The sequence below is a fragment of the Scomber scombrus genome, chromosome 2 (assembly GCF_963691925.1).
Source record: "Scomber scombrus chromosome 2, fScoSco1.1, whole genome shotgun sequence".
In the NCBI taxonomy this organism is placed as follows: domain Eukaryota; kingdom Metazoa; phylum Chordata; class Actinopteri; order Scombriformes; family Scombridae; genus Scomber; species Scomber scombrus.
In genome coordinates this window covers 26,831,402-26,848,305 of record NC_084971.1, presented here as the reverse complement: position 1 = coordinate 26,848,305, position 16,904 = coordinate 26,831,402, and the positions used below count along the sequence as shown (strand labels likewise).

At 39.4% G+C, this 16,904-nt stretch overlaps 2 protein-coding genes across 2 annotated transcripts; both read left to right on the top strand.

Annotated features, from left to right (window-relative positions):
* The first annotated feature begins 333 nt into the window (after window positions 1-333).
* Window positions 334-7,803, top strand: brat1 (BRCA1-associated ATM activator 1). The gene is made up of 13 exons (XM_062434102.1): window positions 334-480; window positions 1,677-1,825; window positions 1,958-2,105; window positions 2,696-2,852; window positions 2,913-3,164; window positions 3,277-3,387; window positions 3,528-3,619; window positions 3,701-3,807; window positions 3,959-4,148; window positions 4,434-4,507; window positions 5,131-5,215; window positions 5,347-5,633; window positions 6,337-7,803. The coding sequence occupies exons 1-13, from the start codon at window positions 363-365 to the stop codon at window positions 7,219-7,221; spliced, it is 2,655 nt and encodes an 884-aa protein (XP_062290086.1). The 5' UTR covers window positions 334-362; the 3' UTR covers window positions 7,222-7,803.
* A 1,820-nt stretch (window positions 7,804-9,623) lies between these two features.
* On the top strand, window positions 9,624-16,158 carry LOC133994876 (GRB2-related adapter protein-like). Its single transcript, XM_062434089.1, has 5 exons — window positions 9,624-9,781; window positions 9,900-9,997; window positions 10,923-11,042; window positions 14,532-14,847; window positions 15,922-16,158. The coding sequence occupies exons 1-5, from the start codon at window positions 9,704-9,706 to the stop codon at window positions 16,099-16,101; spliced, it is 792 nt and encodes a 263-aa protein (XP_062290073.1). The 5' UTR covers window positions 9,624-9,703; the 3' UTR covers window positions 16,102-16,158.
* Window positions 16,159-16,904: the final 746 nt, after the last annotated feature.

Genomic DNA, 16,904 nt, shown 5'->3' with positions numbered 1-16,904 from the left:
TGCTACGGCGGAGCATTAAAGCTGTAACACATATGGACCAGACACAACTGAAGCATACGCATGTAGTTCATCTCATCCAGGCATGTATAGATCAGTAAAAAAGGTGCAGCTGCTTTAGTTTTTCTGCCCTCAAATGTGACGCACAGAAGAAAGAAGAGGGAAGTGAGTCGCCGGTAGATGTGAAACAATTTCCCGCGAGATATTACATTAGGGGAACAACTATATTTGTTTTATAAGCAGCCAAGTCAGTTACATATGATTTGGTTTCTAGCTACATATCCTTCACTGTAAGTCTGTGTTATTCATGCTGGCTTCATTGTAACAGTCTAGTTGTGAAGTTATTAGTGATATATTTTAACAGCATGGACCAGGAGTGTGTGTCTCTGCTGCCCCGTGTGTGTGAGGTGTTGGCGGACTCCAGCAAGTCTCTGCCCGATGACACCAGCCTGGAGAAGCTGCTGGACTGGTTCACTGAGGCTGGTTAGTACTTTGAACTTGGTGGGGTAGTTCGGGGCATCTTTCATCCTTTCTTCAACCTGTTCTTGCAGCTTGTCCTCCTCTTTCTCTCTCTAACTTCTGCAGGTGAAGTTTACAAGTGTAAGCTACAGTAGATCCGTTTAATTGTAAACTCTAAACTCTAAATAGTTAGATTACTAAGTGGGAATCAGACTGCACAACACCACAGCTCCCACTACTTTCCACTTCCACTAAAAAAAAGACTGCTGTCCTTACTATGTTAATCCCAGGAACATTACATGCACACATGTAAATCTCTGGAATTTCTGCATTTATTTGCAACTTTGTTTAGTAATAAGAATCACTAAAGCACAATATCTGAAGTGAAATAGGGCTGCAACTAACAATTATTAGTTCATACCTAATTTAGAGCTGCAACGATGAGTCAATATCCAGTCGAAAATTAATCTGCAACTATTTTGATAATTGATGAATCAGTTTAGTATTTTCTTTAAGCAATTATGATAATTTAATTATTTTCTTTGTCAGACAAAATCTTTAGGTTTTAGACTGTTGCTCAGACAAATCTACACATCAAATGACGTCACCTTTGACTGGAAAATGATAACAGACATTTTTCTGACATTCTACAGATAAAATTATTATGAAATGATCATTATAGTTGCAGCCCTAAACTAATTTACTTGCTGATTATTCAGATTCATCATCTGTCCTTAAATTAGTGGAAAATGCCCATCGAAGTTTCCCAGCACCAATATTTAAATTGCTCCAGCAGTCCAAAGAAATCTAACATATTAAGTATACTGTCATATAAATCAAAGAAAAGCAGTATTTTCTGACATTTTATTGACCAAACGACTAATCGATTACCTGAGAAAATAATTGTCAGATTAATCAATAATGTTTGTATTCTGTAGATCAACTTATTGATTAAATAACTAAATGTGTCAACTCTAAACTGCACTGCAGCACTGAACCACACTTCAAGTGTAGAGCAGGGGAGATGCTCTTCCTTTGTTGGATAATAACTAACTCTTGTTCCTGTCGTGTTTGAGTGCACTCAGTGTAAATAGTTTTTGACGCACATTTCTGCCATTTGGATGATATATAATATAATGCACAGCTCAATTTTGCTCCTGTTTATCTTTTGAGAGTTAATCTGTACCACTTGCTTTTTTCCATCTGCTCTCCTCATGAAGGAAGATCTTTGCTGGAGACCTGCCCATGTCTGCTTGACTTCGTGTCTACTGTGGTCAACAACACAGATTCAGACCCCAGTGTCATCTCCTTCACTCTCAGACTCTCCGGTTTACTGACTGCCACTGAGGACGGCTTCAAAAAGCTTCAGGTAAAGCTCATGACATGTTGTGCTGCACGTTTGATACATTTCCATCACTAAACATTTTAAAGCCAACCAGCACTGACTGAGGATTGTTAGGCACTGAGTACGTAACCTGACTGTGGTGATGTCCTCCTGCAGGAACGCTCAGTTCTGGATCTGGTCTTCAACTTTCAGCGCTGGCAGGAAGCAGGGCTCTGGGAGGATCCTTGTATACGGATCGGCTGGATCCAGGGTTTAAGGGGCACGCTGCAGCACCCAAAAGCTCTCAGTTTCTTTGTACAATCAGGTGATATTTTCATGTAGGAAATGAGACCAACTCTACTGACAATTCATATCATGAAAAAGAAAATTTGATGAGAGGGAGGCAGCAAACATCAAGGAATAAAGGCCCTAATTCATAGTTCAGACTGAGAATTTTACCATTTTTGGGGAGTTTTCTATGTAAAGCAAAACTATGTAACTTTTAAATGTTTAAAAAGTAAACTCTTTCTCATAAAAAACAAAAGATAGATTTGTAAGCAATAAAAATAAGATATCAAACCTACCCCTGCTTTTGTTTTGGCTGCTTAATCCTATTTTGTCTAAATGAAGATTTTGACTATAATGAAATCAGCCAACAAAGTGTGTCAAAGTCTGTTCCCCTTCATATAGCCTTCCCCTCCCGGTAAATATTGCAGTATTATCGCTGCTCAGAAAAAGTTACATAGTCTCACTTTAAATCGTTATTAATAAATAACTGTCAACATTGCACAATGAGGCAATCAAAAAATATAACAAAGCAAAAAACAACACACACACTTAAACCCAGAAAAATAAAAAGGATGTTTATTCCCATTTCATGATTATAATTCGGAATCTTTTTTCTTTATTTTCCAGATTTCATCAAGCCGCTTCTACAACTTCAGACAGACTCAAGTCTATTTGTTGCCTCAGCCGCCAATCACATGCTCGCCCACATCCTGCTCTTCTTTCAGCCGGTCTCACCTGCGGGAAGTAACGGGATTCATAAAAAAGACCAGTATGCAGAACGGACATATAGCGGTATCAAAACAGCCATTACTCTGGACTCAGACCCAGCCCTCACCACGGAAACCAACGCCAAGTACACTGCTGTTGTCGTGGCGATCTCGGAGTACCTAAAGGAGTCACTGGTGCCCAAAGAGAAAACACAGCTACATCAGAGTCTGCAGATCCTCAAACTGCTGGCCCTGCTCCTCGCCCAGGCCAGGCCCCCGCTGCGTGATACGCTGCTGCGGACAGTAGCAGACTCTCTGCAGGAGCTGGTGACGGCAGGCTACAGTCAGCTCACACTGCCTCTGATGGACGTCATTCTGGCTGCAAACAGGTACACTGTCTCTGTCACTGTCTGTGTAGCCCAATTAATCACAAAATGATCTGACAATCTGTAACATAAGACGCCCTCGGTCCTTCTAGTGTTAAAACTCTCTCCATGTTAGCAGCTCTGGCCCTGATGAATGTGTCGCCCGCCTTCTCTCATCCATGTTGAACGCCAACAAACCTGCTGACCTCATTCACGCTGCGGCTGCTTATCTCCGCAGAGGCCGTCTGTAAGCATCTACACATCTTCACACAAGCCCAGTCTGCAGAGGTTTCGTTTTCTATCAACAGGACATTTTAGAAAACTAGTATTTATTTTAAAATGTCTCATGTATGCTCTTTTTTCCTCTTCTTCTGTGTTTCTGCTCAGAGACGCTGTCCACACAGCTCAAGCTGCGAGAATACTGCTGTTACCCATCGATATTATTACTGGTCAGACTCTACTGGGCACCGACACTAAAGGTAACAAAGAGATGTACACATTGAAAAAGTAAGAAATCTATTGTTTAGCATCTTTATAACTGAATATTTTCTTTGTTCCAGCAGCGGATGAGCATCGTGTTTTAATGGTAGAGCAGCTGAAGAATAAAACCTCCTGCGTCTCCATGATCTGTGTCTGTCTGACAAACACACCACATATCACACTCGTGGTAAGACTGTAAGGGAAACAAAAATGAGGTGTATTTCTTATTTATAGAAAGTGTCAAACATGAATCTCTCCTCTCTCTCTCTCTCTCTCTCTCTCTCTCTCTCTCTCTCTCTCTCTCTCTCTCTCCCTCCCTCCCTCCCTCCCTCCCTCAGCCTCCTGACGTTCTCCTCACATGTCATCCAGCCTTTGTTGTCCTTGCAGTTCTGTCACTTTTAAGGATCTGCAGCGGTGACTCTTCGTCCTCACCCACCGGCTGTAGGGAGGTTTACAGGAATGTGATAGGCAGCGGCAAGGTTCAGAAATGTGCTCTAGAGGCTTTGACGGCTCTCAGCAGCAGCCCAGGTAAACCCATTTGTACATGTCTGATAATACAAATAGAAAAAGGCGTCCACTTTCATTTCCTAAACACCTCTCCTGAACTTTAATGGAGAACAGTAAATAAAGTGAACATATGTGACATTGTTTAAAGCATTAACAAAGACCTAACCCTGAATATAAGTATTATAGTAAATTTATCCCAATTAAATCAAATATAATCAGGCTTAATTAACGTCAACATTAATATATATGTTTGTGTGAGTGTTGTAAAGGTTGAAATGTGTAGTTTCCATCTTGTGTGTGTTTCAGGAGCGAAGGACAAGATGAACGAGGTGTTCACACTTCTGATACAATATCTGGACAATCCTGATTCTGACCCAACTGTAAGTATTGTGTGCTTGTGTTCTCAAATATTTGAATCAACATATTTTATTTTATTTTGTTTTGTCACTGATCGCTGGTTCTAACAGCGAGAAATTATAACATATTGTTTTGATATATTTTGACCTTTCATAGACAAACAGTTAATCAAGAAAAAAAACAACTAATCCCATTTGTTTTATAGAAAGATTTAAAACTTTTCTATTCTGCTATCTTTCTTCTCTTCTATTATTTTCTCTTATTAACTTTTTTAAATTCTATTTAAATGTATTTTTATAGCATCTTGTGTTTCTTTTACATTTTGTCTTCATGCCTTTCATATTTTATGTGAAGCACTTTGAATCGCCTGGTTGTTGAAAGGTACTATACACATAAACTTGTCTTGCTTTGCACTATACAAAAGGTATGCTATACAGTATATGTATATAATAAAAACACTGTCCTCAAACAGGAAGGAGTTACAGTTTTGGCATACTTATGATTTTTCACTGTCTATGAAAGTATCTCAGTCTCTCATTTTGGCTGCTCGATATAAAGTCTCACAGTCAGATGAAGAGAACTGTGAATCATTAATTACCTTGTGTGTTTGTCTTTTATAATCATTGAACATGTTTCTGTTTCTCAGGTGATACACAAGTCCTACAAAGCCTTAATAAAGTGGCTGAGTGTTTGCACAGACGTCTCCTCTATAACAGACCAGCTCAGACAAGGTAGTGTTCACTGACAGCCTCCTTATAGAAGCTCAGAAAAACTCTCATATGTAATGAATCCACATAGTGAACACACCCAACTGTTGTTATGCTGTGTTATTAACATCATATTGTATCTTTATGCTTATTAGATCTCATCAGGGTCGTGCAGAAACGTGTGTGTGACATGCGTTGGGAGGTGAGAGACTCAACTGTGGAGTTTTTGGGACAACTGGCAGGTGTGCAAGTCTTCTTGAAATCAGCCGAAGAGGAGGCATGCAGGGCGTCTGAGGCGCTGCTGGGCGGCTGCAGTACCACTCCTCTCCTCAGGGAGGCACTGCAGGATCCAGAGAGTTATGTGAGAGCCAGTGCCACCTCTGCACTGGCACAGACACTGGCACACAGCTGGCAGCAGGGGGCAGCACTCACTCAGGAGGAGGTAGGCAGAAAAACGTGCAGGGGAATAAATTTGCTGTCTTATAGAAATACAATATCTGAGTTTGGTCTTTCTGCTTCCACTTGTGTTAGATGATTTTACATAAGCTGCTTCATTCTTTGTATTTTTTAATATGTTTTGGTTGTGTCCAACTTTTCATACATACTCTGGGTTTTCATATATATGTAGTGAATGGTATTGCAAACAGCTTCTGATCCACAGCTTAGTCTAGAGTTTTAACTCTCTCTAGAGTCTTGACACTCTAAATTAACTTTAATTTTGAGGAAATTAGAAATACTTATTTATAGATTTAGAGCATCATGTCTCCTAATAGTTAAAATGGGTTTTGATTTGCTGGCCTTGAACGCATCTGACCTGCAAGTTCAGTTTAGGGGCTCTACACACCCATTCAGGTGATATTTTAGCTGTGTGAGGACTGAGCTTGATCAAAATCTTCCTCTTGCACATTAAAATGGAACAAACTTAAACCATTATGATTGTAATTGGTACTTAGTAGCAAGTGTCGTTATGTAATTCCTAGCTCTACCCAACTTGTACAACCTGTACAGAGGACAAATCAGACAGAAAGCTAACCAATCAGTGTTTTCGTAGAGTCTTTAGAGGTGCAATGTTTTTAGCTATCTGCTACATAATTAAATGTTGGTGTTTATTTATTGATAATCATTTCTGTCCGTGTCTCTGTCAGACTGAAATCGTGAACCGGCTGCTGGAAATTCTGTCTGAGGACACAGAGGGCTTCGCCAGGCGGGCGGTCGTACAATACTTCATTGCCTGGTTCTCTTCACGCTCCTCACACAAGCATCCATCGTCGTCTCTCCTCATGAACTCTGTGCACTCCGTCATCTCCAAAGGCAGCGTCGATCTGGACTGGGAGGTCAAGGTTCACACGCTGCAGCTGGCTGAGCTGCTGCTGGACGAAACCTTTTCAGGTCACCAGGGATACAAGAAGGGTTCAGACACAGATCCTGCCTCTCTACATCCGTACGGTGTGGTGTCTGACCAGGCGTACACACTCCACACACACAATCTTCAACGGACAAACATGGAGGGTTCAGATTCGGCCGGAGCGTTGAGCAATCTAGTCGAGCAGGGAGTCTTCTCAGCGTTGTTGAGTGGTCTGGTTGACTGCGATAGACCCGTGGGTCTGAAGGCCTGTCGGCTCCTGATAACAGTCAGAGAAACAGTCTGCCCTCTGCCCCTCGATGCAACTGCTGCCATGGCAACAGTAACCTGTGAGCTTCCTGGATGGGGCTGGGGGCAGGAGATCAGAAACATACTGGGCAGGAAGAAAAACAATCAGACAAAAGAGGCAGACATCGTGGTTGATTCTGGAGAGGACGGTGAGGTGGGAGAGGTTGGCGCGAGCGAGAGAGGTGACGGTTTGTGTGTCAGCGTGTGTGATGCGTTGAGGTGTCTGCAGTTAGACGAGACACTGGACGTTCTCACTCAAAGCAGCGACCACGTCCACAACTCGCTCCTCTCTCTGCTGCAGGACATACTGACCTCTAATGCCGCTCACACTCATTCAGACAAAGAACAAGGGGAAGAGGTCATAGTGGACTGCTACTGACACACATACACACACACACACACACACACACACACACACACACACACACACACACACACACACACACACAGTTTTATAAGAAAAATCTTTAGTTTCTCAGGTAATTTACTGTAAATTGATATGCAGTCAAAAGCGGTTTCTGCAGCAGAACAACGTGTAGGTGTCGTGAGTGTACAGATGGGTGAAAATAAAACTTGGCCAGAAAGGGAGATGATTTGCCACCGTGGAAGGAATCCAGGAAGAATTGCAGCCAGCAGTGGACATAATGCGAAAAAAATGACTACAGGAAATGTTTCCAGGAGTGGGAGGCGCACCGAAACAAGATTTATCTGAGTTTTTTTAACAATTCTGGGGAATTTTTGGGTGCGCCCTTCTGTGTTATGTAAGCAAGTCCTGTCTGTGTTTTCTTGGGAAGTCACATGATCTGCAATCCGGGGCTGAGATGTCAACATTTTTGCATTGTGATTTTGTACTAAAATAATCACGACACACAATAAAATCACCATTTATTGGCTGAAATGAATTAATGAATGAAGAGGCCATCTGATAGAAAAAGTACATTAAATAAAAGGTACATAAAATACCAAGCTGTTTATTTGCCTTTTCATGATATAATTATGAAAAGGTAAATAATATATTATGCAATTTTGAATTATGGAATTTTTAACAGACATGATGCAGTCCAATTACACACCAGTTGTCTTTATTTGCAGCAGAGGGCGACACAACTTGACAGTTGAGTCTAAATCACAGATCTGACCATACTGACCTGATTCAGCACTGAATCCAGCTGGAAACTCAAAGCTTTATTTCATCCATTACTGACCATTAGCTTGCCAGGCTGATGCAACTCATTGGCTACACTCTTGTTTTTGCTCTTTCCACACATGTATGCGTTTGGCTCAGTCACACACTGGCTGCAAAGCGAAAGCAGCACATTAGCAGCAGCAGCTTTGGTCCGATCAGCAGGTGTAGCTGGTTTATTCACTAAAATCCAAATATATTATCTGTTCTGTCAGGTGCAGAGCAGATGGGCGACTGACCAATGCTGCTGAAACACGTCCTTTTCTAAACAGCCTCTCAAAACGAAGAAAAAGATTTATTTTCTTTAAAGAAATTATAAATTACATTTGAAATTCAAGAAAACTAAACAAATACTTTAACACAGGTTGGTGAGCAGAGTTTCTGCTACTCAACAAAAGTCCAAACATTCTCTTAAATGATCATGTTCTTATCAGTAGAAACATTGTGTATACATAAATGAATTGTTTTGAATAAATATACAGTTTTAAATGAAATAGTTTTCTTTTTTTCTTTTTTACTTTTTACTTGTCAAGATTTTATTTTGTTTCCATTTAGTTGCTCTGAAAACAAAAGTGCAATATTCTTTTCCAAGTTTCCCCCATCGATTTCAATGCCTTTAGTTAATTTAAGGTCTTTAAAAGATGGTTTCACAATTTTTCAAGTCTGTCTTAAAACAACAGTCACGTGCTCAGATGAACACTGACACATGTTTTTTTTGCTGTAATCATTCCCTCTGCTCATACTGGCCATGTAGAGATCCTTTCATAACGCACTGTCAATGCAAGTGTTGGGAGAAAAATACAGTATATTAAGACGTTTATTTGACGCTAATATGAAGCTTCAGTTGTCCAAATTACTCAAATCAAGTAGATCTATTTTAACATTACAGTCTTTTTAGTACCAATGTGCCTCTATTGTTATCCTTTCACTGTTTTAACTAAAAACTCTGTAACATTGGAAGATATCCTCCTTATTAGACTAACTCAGACTGTTGAAGCCTCGTTATCTACAAATAAACTTTTAAATAAATCTTTGCTTAAAACTGGACTGTGGCCTTTGTCCCCCATCACTTACATTGTAAACACTTTTGGAGTCCAGTATGAACAACAGGAATCATCACAGCGAGCAAAACACGTTTCAATGTTTTTTCTGCCACCTGACTGTTGTTTTAGAGTCAGACTTGAAAAATTGCATAACATATCCCTTCAAACCTTTTAGGGTGAAGTGAATCAGCTGGAAGCTCTTGGAAGAAAAGAGAGGTCATAAACACTTCAGGTCATTACAGCCTTTTCTAGGTTATTTTAATTCCCTTTTCTGTCTCTCATTTCTACCCTTCACTTCCTCTGATTTCCCTGGTGGCGGTGCTTTATTAAAGCCCCAGAGTGTTAAGTGTTTGGACAGTAGCTGGAGATGGAGATGGAGAGGCCAGTCAACACCTCCACGTGTTCACACATCCACTAACTCGGTCACATGGAAGAACAGAAGGACACGAGCACAGAGAAAAACTCTCATTAACTAATGAGCAGAATGTCAGCGACTGCACACACACACTGATTATCTCATCCTGTAATCGAGTGTCATCAACCCCGCCGTGCTCTACTCACACAGCTGTATTCTCTCTCTCTTCATTCATGAACTGAAACTATTTTGGTGGCTGACTCCACTCTCTCTGGCCAGGATGGAGGCGGTGGCACTTTTCTCTTTCTCAGCAACAGAAGCGGACGAGATCAGCTTTCAGAAAGGAGACGTTATCAAGGTATGTGTGTGTGTGTGGTTTTTTTCTGGGGTTAATACATTTAGAGTTTTTATAAAAGTAGCTCAACCTCTGCATGTTTGCTAATTGAGGGTAATGTGTGCATGTGTGTGTGTTATAGGTGACAGAGATGGAGGATGATTCTTGCTGGTTCACAGCTGAGATCCAGGGGAAGCGCGGTTATGTGCCAGAAAACTACATTTCCCTCCTTCCTCATGCGTAAAAAAACCCAAATTCTCTACATATTTTATACTGATGACAAGCAGCAACTCATTTGATGATGTAAAAACTTATACACAAATTTTGTATTATTGATATGATTGGCACTGAATCACAGTTTTTGAAGTCTGCCTTAAAACAAGAGTCAGGTGCACATTTGCATATTGAGACAAGTTTAGCTGGAATAATCCCTCCTGTTAAAACTGACCTTTAAAGATCATTTTATAAGGATCAGTACAAGTGATCCATTCAAATGTTAAACTGAAGCTTATTTGAGGCTTTAGTCATCAGGATTAGACAACTTAGTACACATTTCCTTCTTTTTGTTACCATCCCTCCACTGCAGCTCAACAGGGAATTATGCTCTAAATAGAGTAATATCTCTGGAAGACATCCTTGACTTGACACAGACTGCTCATTTTAACTTTAGAGACTGTTGGTTTTGTTCCCCATCACCTACACTGAATGGGAATCTTAAAATGGTTTAGTATGAATAGGTTAGATTACAGCAAGAAAAATCCCTTTAAATGTTTGTACAGGCATCTGACTGTTGTTTTAAGATACACTTGAAAAAAAAGATTTACAGCAGTGACTCCTCAACCTTTTTGGCTTGTGACCCTTTAAAAGAACTGCCATATGGTCCCTCTTAGATTGTTTCATATGAATGATACAGATATGTGAAAATATTCTGTATTTCATAAGACAAAAAAAATAAAAATTGAAAGAAGTCAAGATATACATACCCTTTAATCATCTTGTGTTCCTCTTAGAGTTATTCTGAGTGCTGACCGCAGGTTGAGAACCACTTATATATTTTTAACTGCCTTGATTTTTCATTCTTTCTGTGACCTTAAAGAATGACATTAATAATATGTTTGTGTTAAAAAGGAGGATTAATTTAAATACTGTGTGTGTGTTGTCGTAGGTGGTTTGCAGGAAGCGTGTCGAGACTTGAGGCTGAGCAGCGGCTCCGCTGGCAGGACACTGGAGTCTTCCTGGTGCGGGAAAGTGAGTCAGCTCCAGGAGAGTTTTCTGTCTCTGTTAGGTCAGTGAACGCACCACAAACATAAACACACACATGCACATCAAGTCTGACACACCTGATACATAGTCTGCTTAAGGCTGGTGCTGCAGACTTCATTCCTCTGCAGTCTATTCATGTATTGTGTGTTAATAAGTCCCAAAGTGTTCTAGTGCTGCGGTTAACCAGACATATTTGCATGTGTTAAATCTGCTGTCTGGCTGTAATTTCCCATTCATGCACTCCTTCCTCAGCAGCAGCTATTTAGCTTTGCCAGAAAGTGTCTTTATCTTTATTAGTGTCTTTATGACTGTAGAAGTAAACATATGTTCCTGTGTCTAATCTAAAAAGCCAAATAACACTATAATGTAGGCTGTGATGGATTACATAGCACACAAGCAGAAGTGCTGCAGTAAGCACACATGGCAGTCTTATCTTCTTGTTATATTATGTGTGCACTGTTTGTTTTCCATCACACTGAGCACATTAGGAAGTTACAGCATCCACGTGTCTTTGAGTGCGTGTCAGGGTCAGCACAGAGTGGAAGCAGACTATTTAAATATGTTCTGCAAGAACCCATTACACTAAAAATATCACAGCTGCACAGACAGCCAGGGCGTGTGTGTGTGTGTGTGTGTGTGTGTGTGTGTGTGTGCATGTGTGTGCATGTGTGTGTGCGTGTGTGTGTGTGTGTGTACATGTGAGTGAGAAAGAGGTGTAATTTGGGTCACCAGCATGACGTGGGACACATTTAATCATTAAGGTTAAATTGAATGTGTTCAATAATCGGGGCATTACATAACATCACACAGTCTTTAATTAAACACAGGTACATTATGTAATTGAGACACGTTACAGAAATGCATGAACACAATGTGCACATATTAATGTTTTAAGGCACAACATCTGGCTGCCTGTAAGGGCTGAGAGGTTAGATGTTTGTTTTATTTATGCACACACACACACGCACGCACACACACACACACACACACACACACACACACACACACACACACACACACACACACACACACACACACACACACACACACACACACACACAATGACAGTGTACTGCTCAATCAGCAGAGGGCGATAATGTTCCAGAAAAGTTCACAAGACTCATAAGCCGTGTTTTATACTTTGTAAACAGAAGCGATAGTGACCCATGAAACAGTTCATCCTTACCAAACACTTCAGTGCAGTTTACAGTGTAAGACAGTTGAGCCCCCTCTGACCTGATCACTGCAACACATGAACTATCAATCTTTTATCTGTTCCGGCTCATCCTTTGCCGAGCTTATTCCAGCATGCATCTGTCACAGGGCTAACACACACAGTACAGACAATCATATGTAGTCTGTGTGCTTGAAGCTTAACAAATGTGTTGAATACAATCATAAAACATTTACATTTATATAAGTATCTTAAATCCTGCATTGTTTGCATACATGTTTACTAGCTTGCAGCCTTCTTATTCACTGCCTTTGCTAGTGCATTGCTCCATTTATTGGCATTTTTACTCTTTTAACCTGAGTCAGTGGAATAATGTGAAACCACTGGCAGTAATGTGCATTGCGTCATCCTCCTTGTGCATTTACAGTGCACATTGCCCCATCGTGCCACTTGTGGTCAGAAACTCCACATGGTGCCTTTGGTCTACTGAGTGACTGTGGGATAAAAAACCATCCAGGCCTCCAGAAAACATGCACGGTTTGAGCTGAGGACTTTTTTTTGTTGTGCACTGTGCAGCCCCGATACATTGACTACAACACTTCAAAATTACAAAAAACTCTCATTGTTCTGGTTGCAGTTTGTTTTTTTAGTTTGTTTTTAGCTTAGTCTGACCAATTTCAGCAAACAAGCCTTTATCAGAGAATAGTGAGTGATGTTTCCTTGCTCTTTTAGAGTAATTACTTGTGATTATCACCACGGATAATCACTTATGTAACCAAGTAAAATGTATTTGTATAGCGCTTTTTATAGACATCAATCACAAAATGCTTTACAAGGGCATGATGCAACATACAAAAAAGAAAGAAATAACAGATGAAGTGACCTCCCCTGACCCCTTAAAAATTGCAAAACTAAAAAAACACAACACGCAATAAGGGGAAAAAAACAGTCTGCAATTAAAAAAATACACAATAAAAACTTAAACTGCAGACTTGTTTCGTTCAGGTTAAACACCTGTCTAAACAGGTTTGTCTTTAGCTGCTGTTTAAATCTACAGAATCAGCAGACTGTTAGAGCTCATTACGCCCATCTTGCACGAGGAAATGAGAATCAAACCGCCAAGCCTGTGATTAGTGGATGATCTCCTGACCTGTTGTAATGATTTATAATACAATTAAAACAATGTACAAGGTTTAGGTTTATTGACAACACTGGTATATTTTAAAATGCAACATATACTTCTTAGGAATAGAACAAAAAACAGGCCTAGACTTATTTCCATTCTTACCCCTTTGTGTTTTTATGGTCCAACAAAACAGACCATACACCCATACCACTTAACTTTTTGTTTATATTTCTATTTATTAAGTGGAACTACTGGATTTAAACATTGGTTTCAATCCAAAATTTCCATGGCGTTGGCCTCAGTTTGGTATTGGAAATGTTGCTGTGGGATTTGATGCAGATACTCAGGTCTCGCTCAAAAGTAGAGTTGGTAAACTGTTTTTTTTTTTTTACTGTTTCTGTTCAACATTTTTGATAAATCAGATCTTCTAGTTTCCTGAAGGACTATTTGTAACAACCTTTGCATTCAATTAGCACCATCATTAGGTCAAAAATGTAATTGTCTTATACTTTATAACTAATACTCACTAAAACAATGACATTCCCACTACCTGTACTTTGCATTTAGTGCTAATTAGAAAATGTTTGCACACTAACACACTGTGATGATGGACTTTATGTCTGCTAAACATCATTACGTTAGAGTGCTGAGCTGATCGCATGTCTGTAGACTCTTTTTTTAACATTAAAAATGACAGAAACAATTAATCAGTTATTAAATAGTTTCTAATTATTCTTATAACAATTGATTAATCAACTAATTGTTTCAGCGCTGTGTATTATATCCACATACATCTCTCTATTTCTTTCATTGTTACCTACAGCTACACTCAGGGAGTTGCACAGTGTCAGTATGAGACAAACTACTTTCTAACTAACTATGAGCTTTGTAGACTGGTTCACAGCAGACTGATGAGTATTTGTTCACATGTGTGTGTGTATGTGTGAGTGTTGACAAATGAGATTTACAGCCTGTGAGAATAGCTGCTCTGATGATTTTGGAGAGACACCCACACATGCAAAGGCCTATGGTCTCATTCCCCACAGTGACAGAGGTATGTCACATATCTTGTGTGAATGTCTATACAAAGAAACAGGCGGAGGAATGAAGTAGCAGCAGGTGTCGAAGCACAAAGGAGCATGCATTCCTCCTTTTACTCCTTTTACCCTCCTCGTTTGTTCTCATCCACCACTTTTTCTTTCTCTTTGCAGCTACGGTGACCGGGTGGAACATTTCAGAGTGCTCGAGGGTGGCGGTCAGTACTGCATCTGGGACGAGTCCTTCTCTTCCCTCAACCGGTTGGTGGATTTCTACAGGACTCACAGCATCGCCATGGAGAAAATGGTCTGCCTCAAAGACCCTCCCTCAGACACGTCCCCTCGCCTGCTGTCCCACCGTGGACGTAACCCATATCCCAACCCCTATATAAGCAGCTCTCAGGAGTCCCTCCCCTCAGCACGCCTCTACTGTCCCCCCTCTCACCCACACAGAGATACCTCCCCACGTCTGCAGGAACCAGCTTTGGGGGTACGATAAATTATAAAGTGTCATTATTCTTAATAAACAGATTTAGTGCTTCTGACAAAACTTACCTTTCATCGCAAACCAAATGCTAAAAATTGTAAATGGAAATTACAAGGAAATACAAAATAAGATGGACAACAACAATAAAAACTGATTGAAGATAAAAAATGAAGGCAGAATTCGAGTGTTTTCAAGAATGTTATTATAGTTGAAATTTAAAAAAGAAGAAAGTTATTGTCAATGTTTGAGAAAATCAACGATTGTGAATCAAGAATGTCCCCACTATAATCAAACTTGGAATCTTTACATTCAGAATATTTTATTTATTTATTTGTTTATTTATAAGGGAAAGTGCACATTAATCAACACTGACATTGTTTGCCCATTCCATACCTAATGGGCACCTGTAGTTGCAACTCAACAAAAAAATTACAAATGGATAAAATAATTATATAAAAATAAGCAGAAACAGTAAAAGGAACAATTATAGTATATTTAACCCTTACTTACTGCTCAGAATAAATCTGATCTATTTTTAGATTTGAAAGGCGCCTTTAAATAAAATGTAATAATAATAATAATTATTATTATTATTATTATGATTAAACTTTTTTTAATCACTCTTTAGAAAAGTTATATTCGTCACTGAAATCATGACAGCTGTTTTTTATGTAACATCGGACCATAATTTAATGTGATTGCTCATCTTTTTTCTCCATAATGAGATTGTGTAACTCCTAAAGATTAATCTCTCTGCTCTCTGAAAGCTTCATTAAGGACTGATGAGGTTTTTATGTGTGAAAAATACATTTGTGGATCAGAAGCTTGGAATAGAGATTAATTATGAAGAGATACTGTCAGAATATTATGTATCTATATGTAAGCATTAGCAGAAAGTTTAAAATTGTGTTTATAATAGTGGAAACAACAAGACATCTGACCAAAATTGGCCATAAAGTTTATATTCAATGAGTGACTGATTCAGTATTTTCTCTTATAAAAAGCACATCTAACAAAAACATTAGATGTGTGATATTAAAATGTATTTCTTACTGTTTATACTCTGTCTTTGTGTAGAAACCTCGCTTGGCTCATGCCCTCTGCGACTACACCCCGCCTCAAACCTCCCACCTCCACTTCCTGCGTGGTGACATCATCGACCTGCTGGACTGCTCTGGTTCGCTGAGCTGGAGAGGGCGCTGTCACGGACGAGTTGGAGTCTTTCCACCAGACTACGTCCAACCGCTGTACCACTGACACCATATCAAACCACAGAACGTTACCCCCACGACTGAAACGTATCTGTCAGGCCCGCAGTGACTCACCTGACCTCGCTTTGTCCAACAAGTGAACTAGTGCTGAAACGATTATTCGATTATTCGATTAATCCATCTAGAGAAAATCCGTCAATAAAGTAATTGTGATAATTGGTTAAAGGCCTACGCACTATTTGATGAAAAGATGATGTCACATGATTCAGAGCACCAATCAGGATGCAGCATCATTTGAATTTCAATCTTGTGACAGTTGCTGGGTTGTTTGTTTACTGTCAATCAAATTGTATTAAACCTAACCAAGTTTTTAAGTATTAAACTATCAATAAATCTCACATAAATGTACATATTTGCTTGCTTATTTAGTCATAGATACAACAGATGAAAAATGAGCCTCCCAAGCTAACTTTTGAGTTACTCTCATTGTTTTCTGTTGGTCAAAAAGCATTGTTCCTGTCAAATAAAATGAATAAATAGTTTGAATAGTAGTTGAATAAACCAACTCTCTTGTTTTTAGGGACTTTAATGATTTCAAGTCAGTTATGAAGCAAAACTACTGCTTAAATATGAGGATTTGCTGCTTTTCTCTTTTTTATCTGCAGGAAAACTGTGAAAAAAGACTTCCCAAGCAGGTCAGGAAAAACATATTTTCTCAGTTTTAAGTCATTATCAGAATACCTTTGAATTTTGGGATTTTGTTTAGACAAGATAATCATTGCAAACACTGTTTTCACAGATTGACTAATTTTATCAAAGAATAACAGTTGAGTAATTGATAATGAAAAT

Bases quoted from the DNA above. Each gene is read 5' to 3' on its own strand.
- LOC133994876 (XM_062434089.1), top strand. From the start codon at position 9,704: ATGGAGGCGGTGGCACTTTTCTCTTTCTCAGCAACAGAAGCGGACGAG. The intron at 11,043-14,531 runs GTCAGTGAACGC...TTCTCTTTGCAG, and splicing joins GAGTTTTCTGTCTCTGTTAG to CTACGGTGACCGGGTGGAAC. The intron at 14,848-15,921 runs GTACGATAAATT...GTCTTTGTGTAG, and splicing joins TGCAGGAACCAGCTTTGGGG to AAACCTCGCTTGGCTCATGC.
- brat1 (XM_062434102.1), top strand. From the start codon at position 363: ATGGACCAGGAGTGTGTGTCTCTGCTGCCCCGTGTGTGTGAGGTGTTG. The intron at 2,106-2,695 runs GTGATATTTTCA...TTTATTTTCCAG, and splicing joins CAGTTTCTTTGTACAATCAG to ATTTCATCAAGCCGCTTCTA. The intron at 3,388-3,527 runs GTAAGCATCTAC...GTTTCTGCTCAG, and splicing joins TATCTCCGCAGAGGCCGTCT to AGACGCTGTCCACACAGCTC.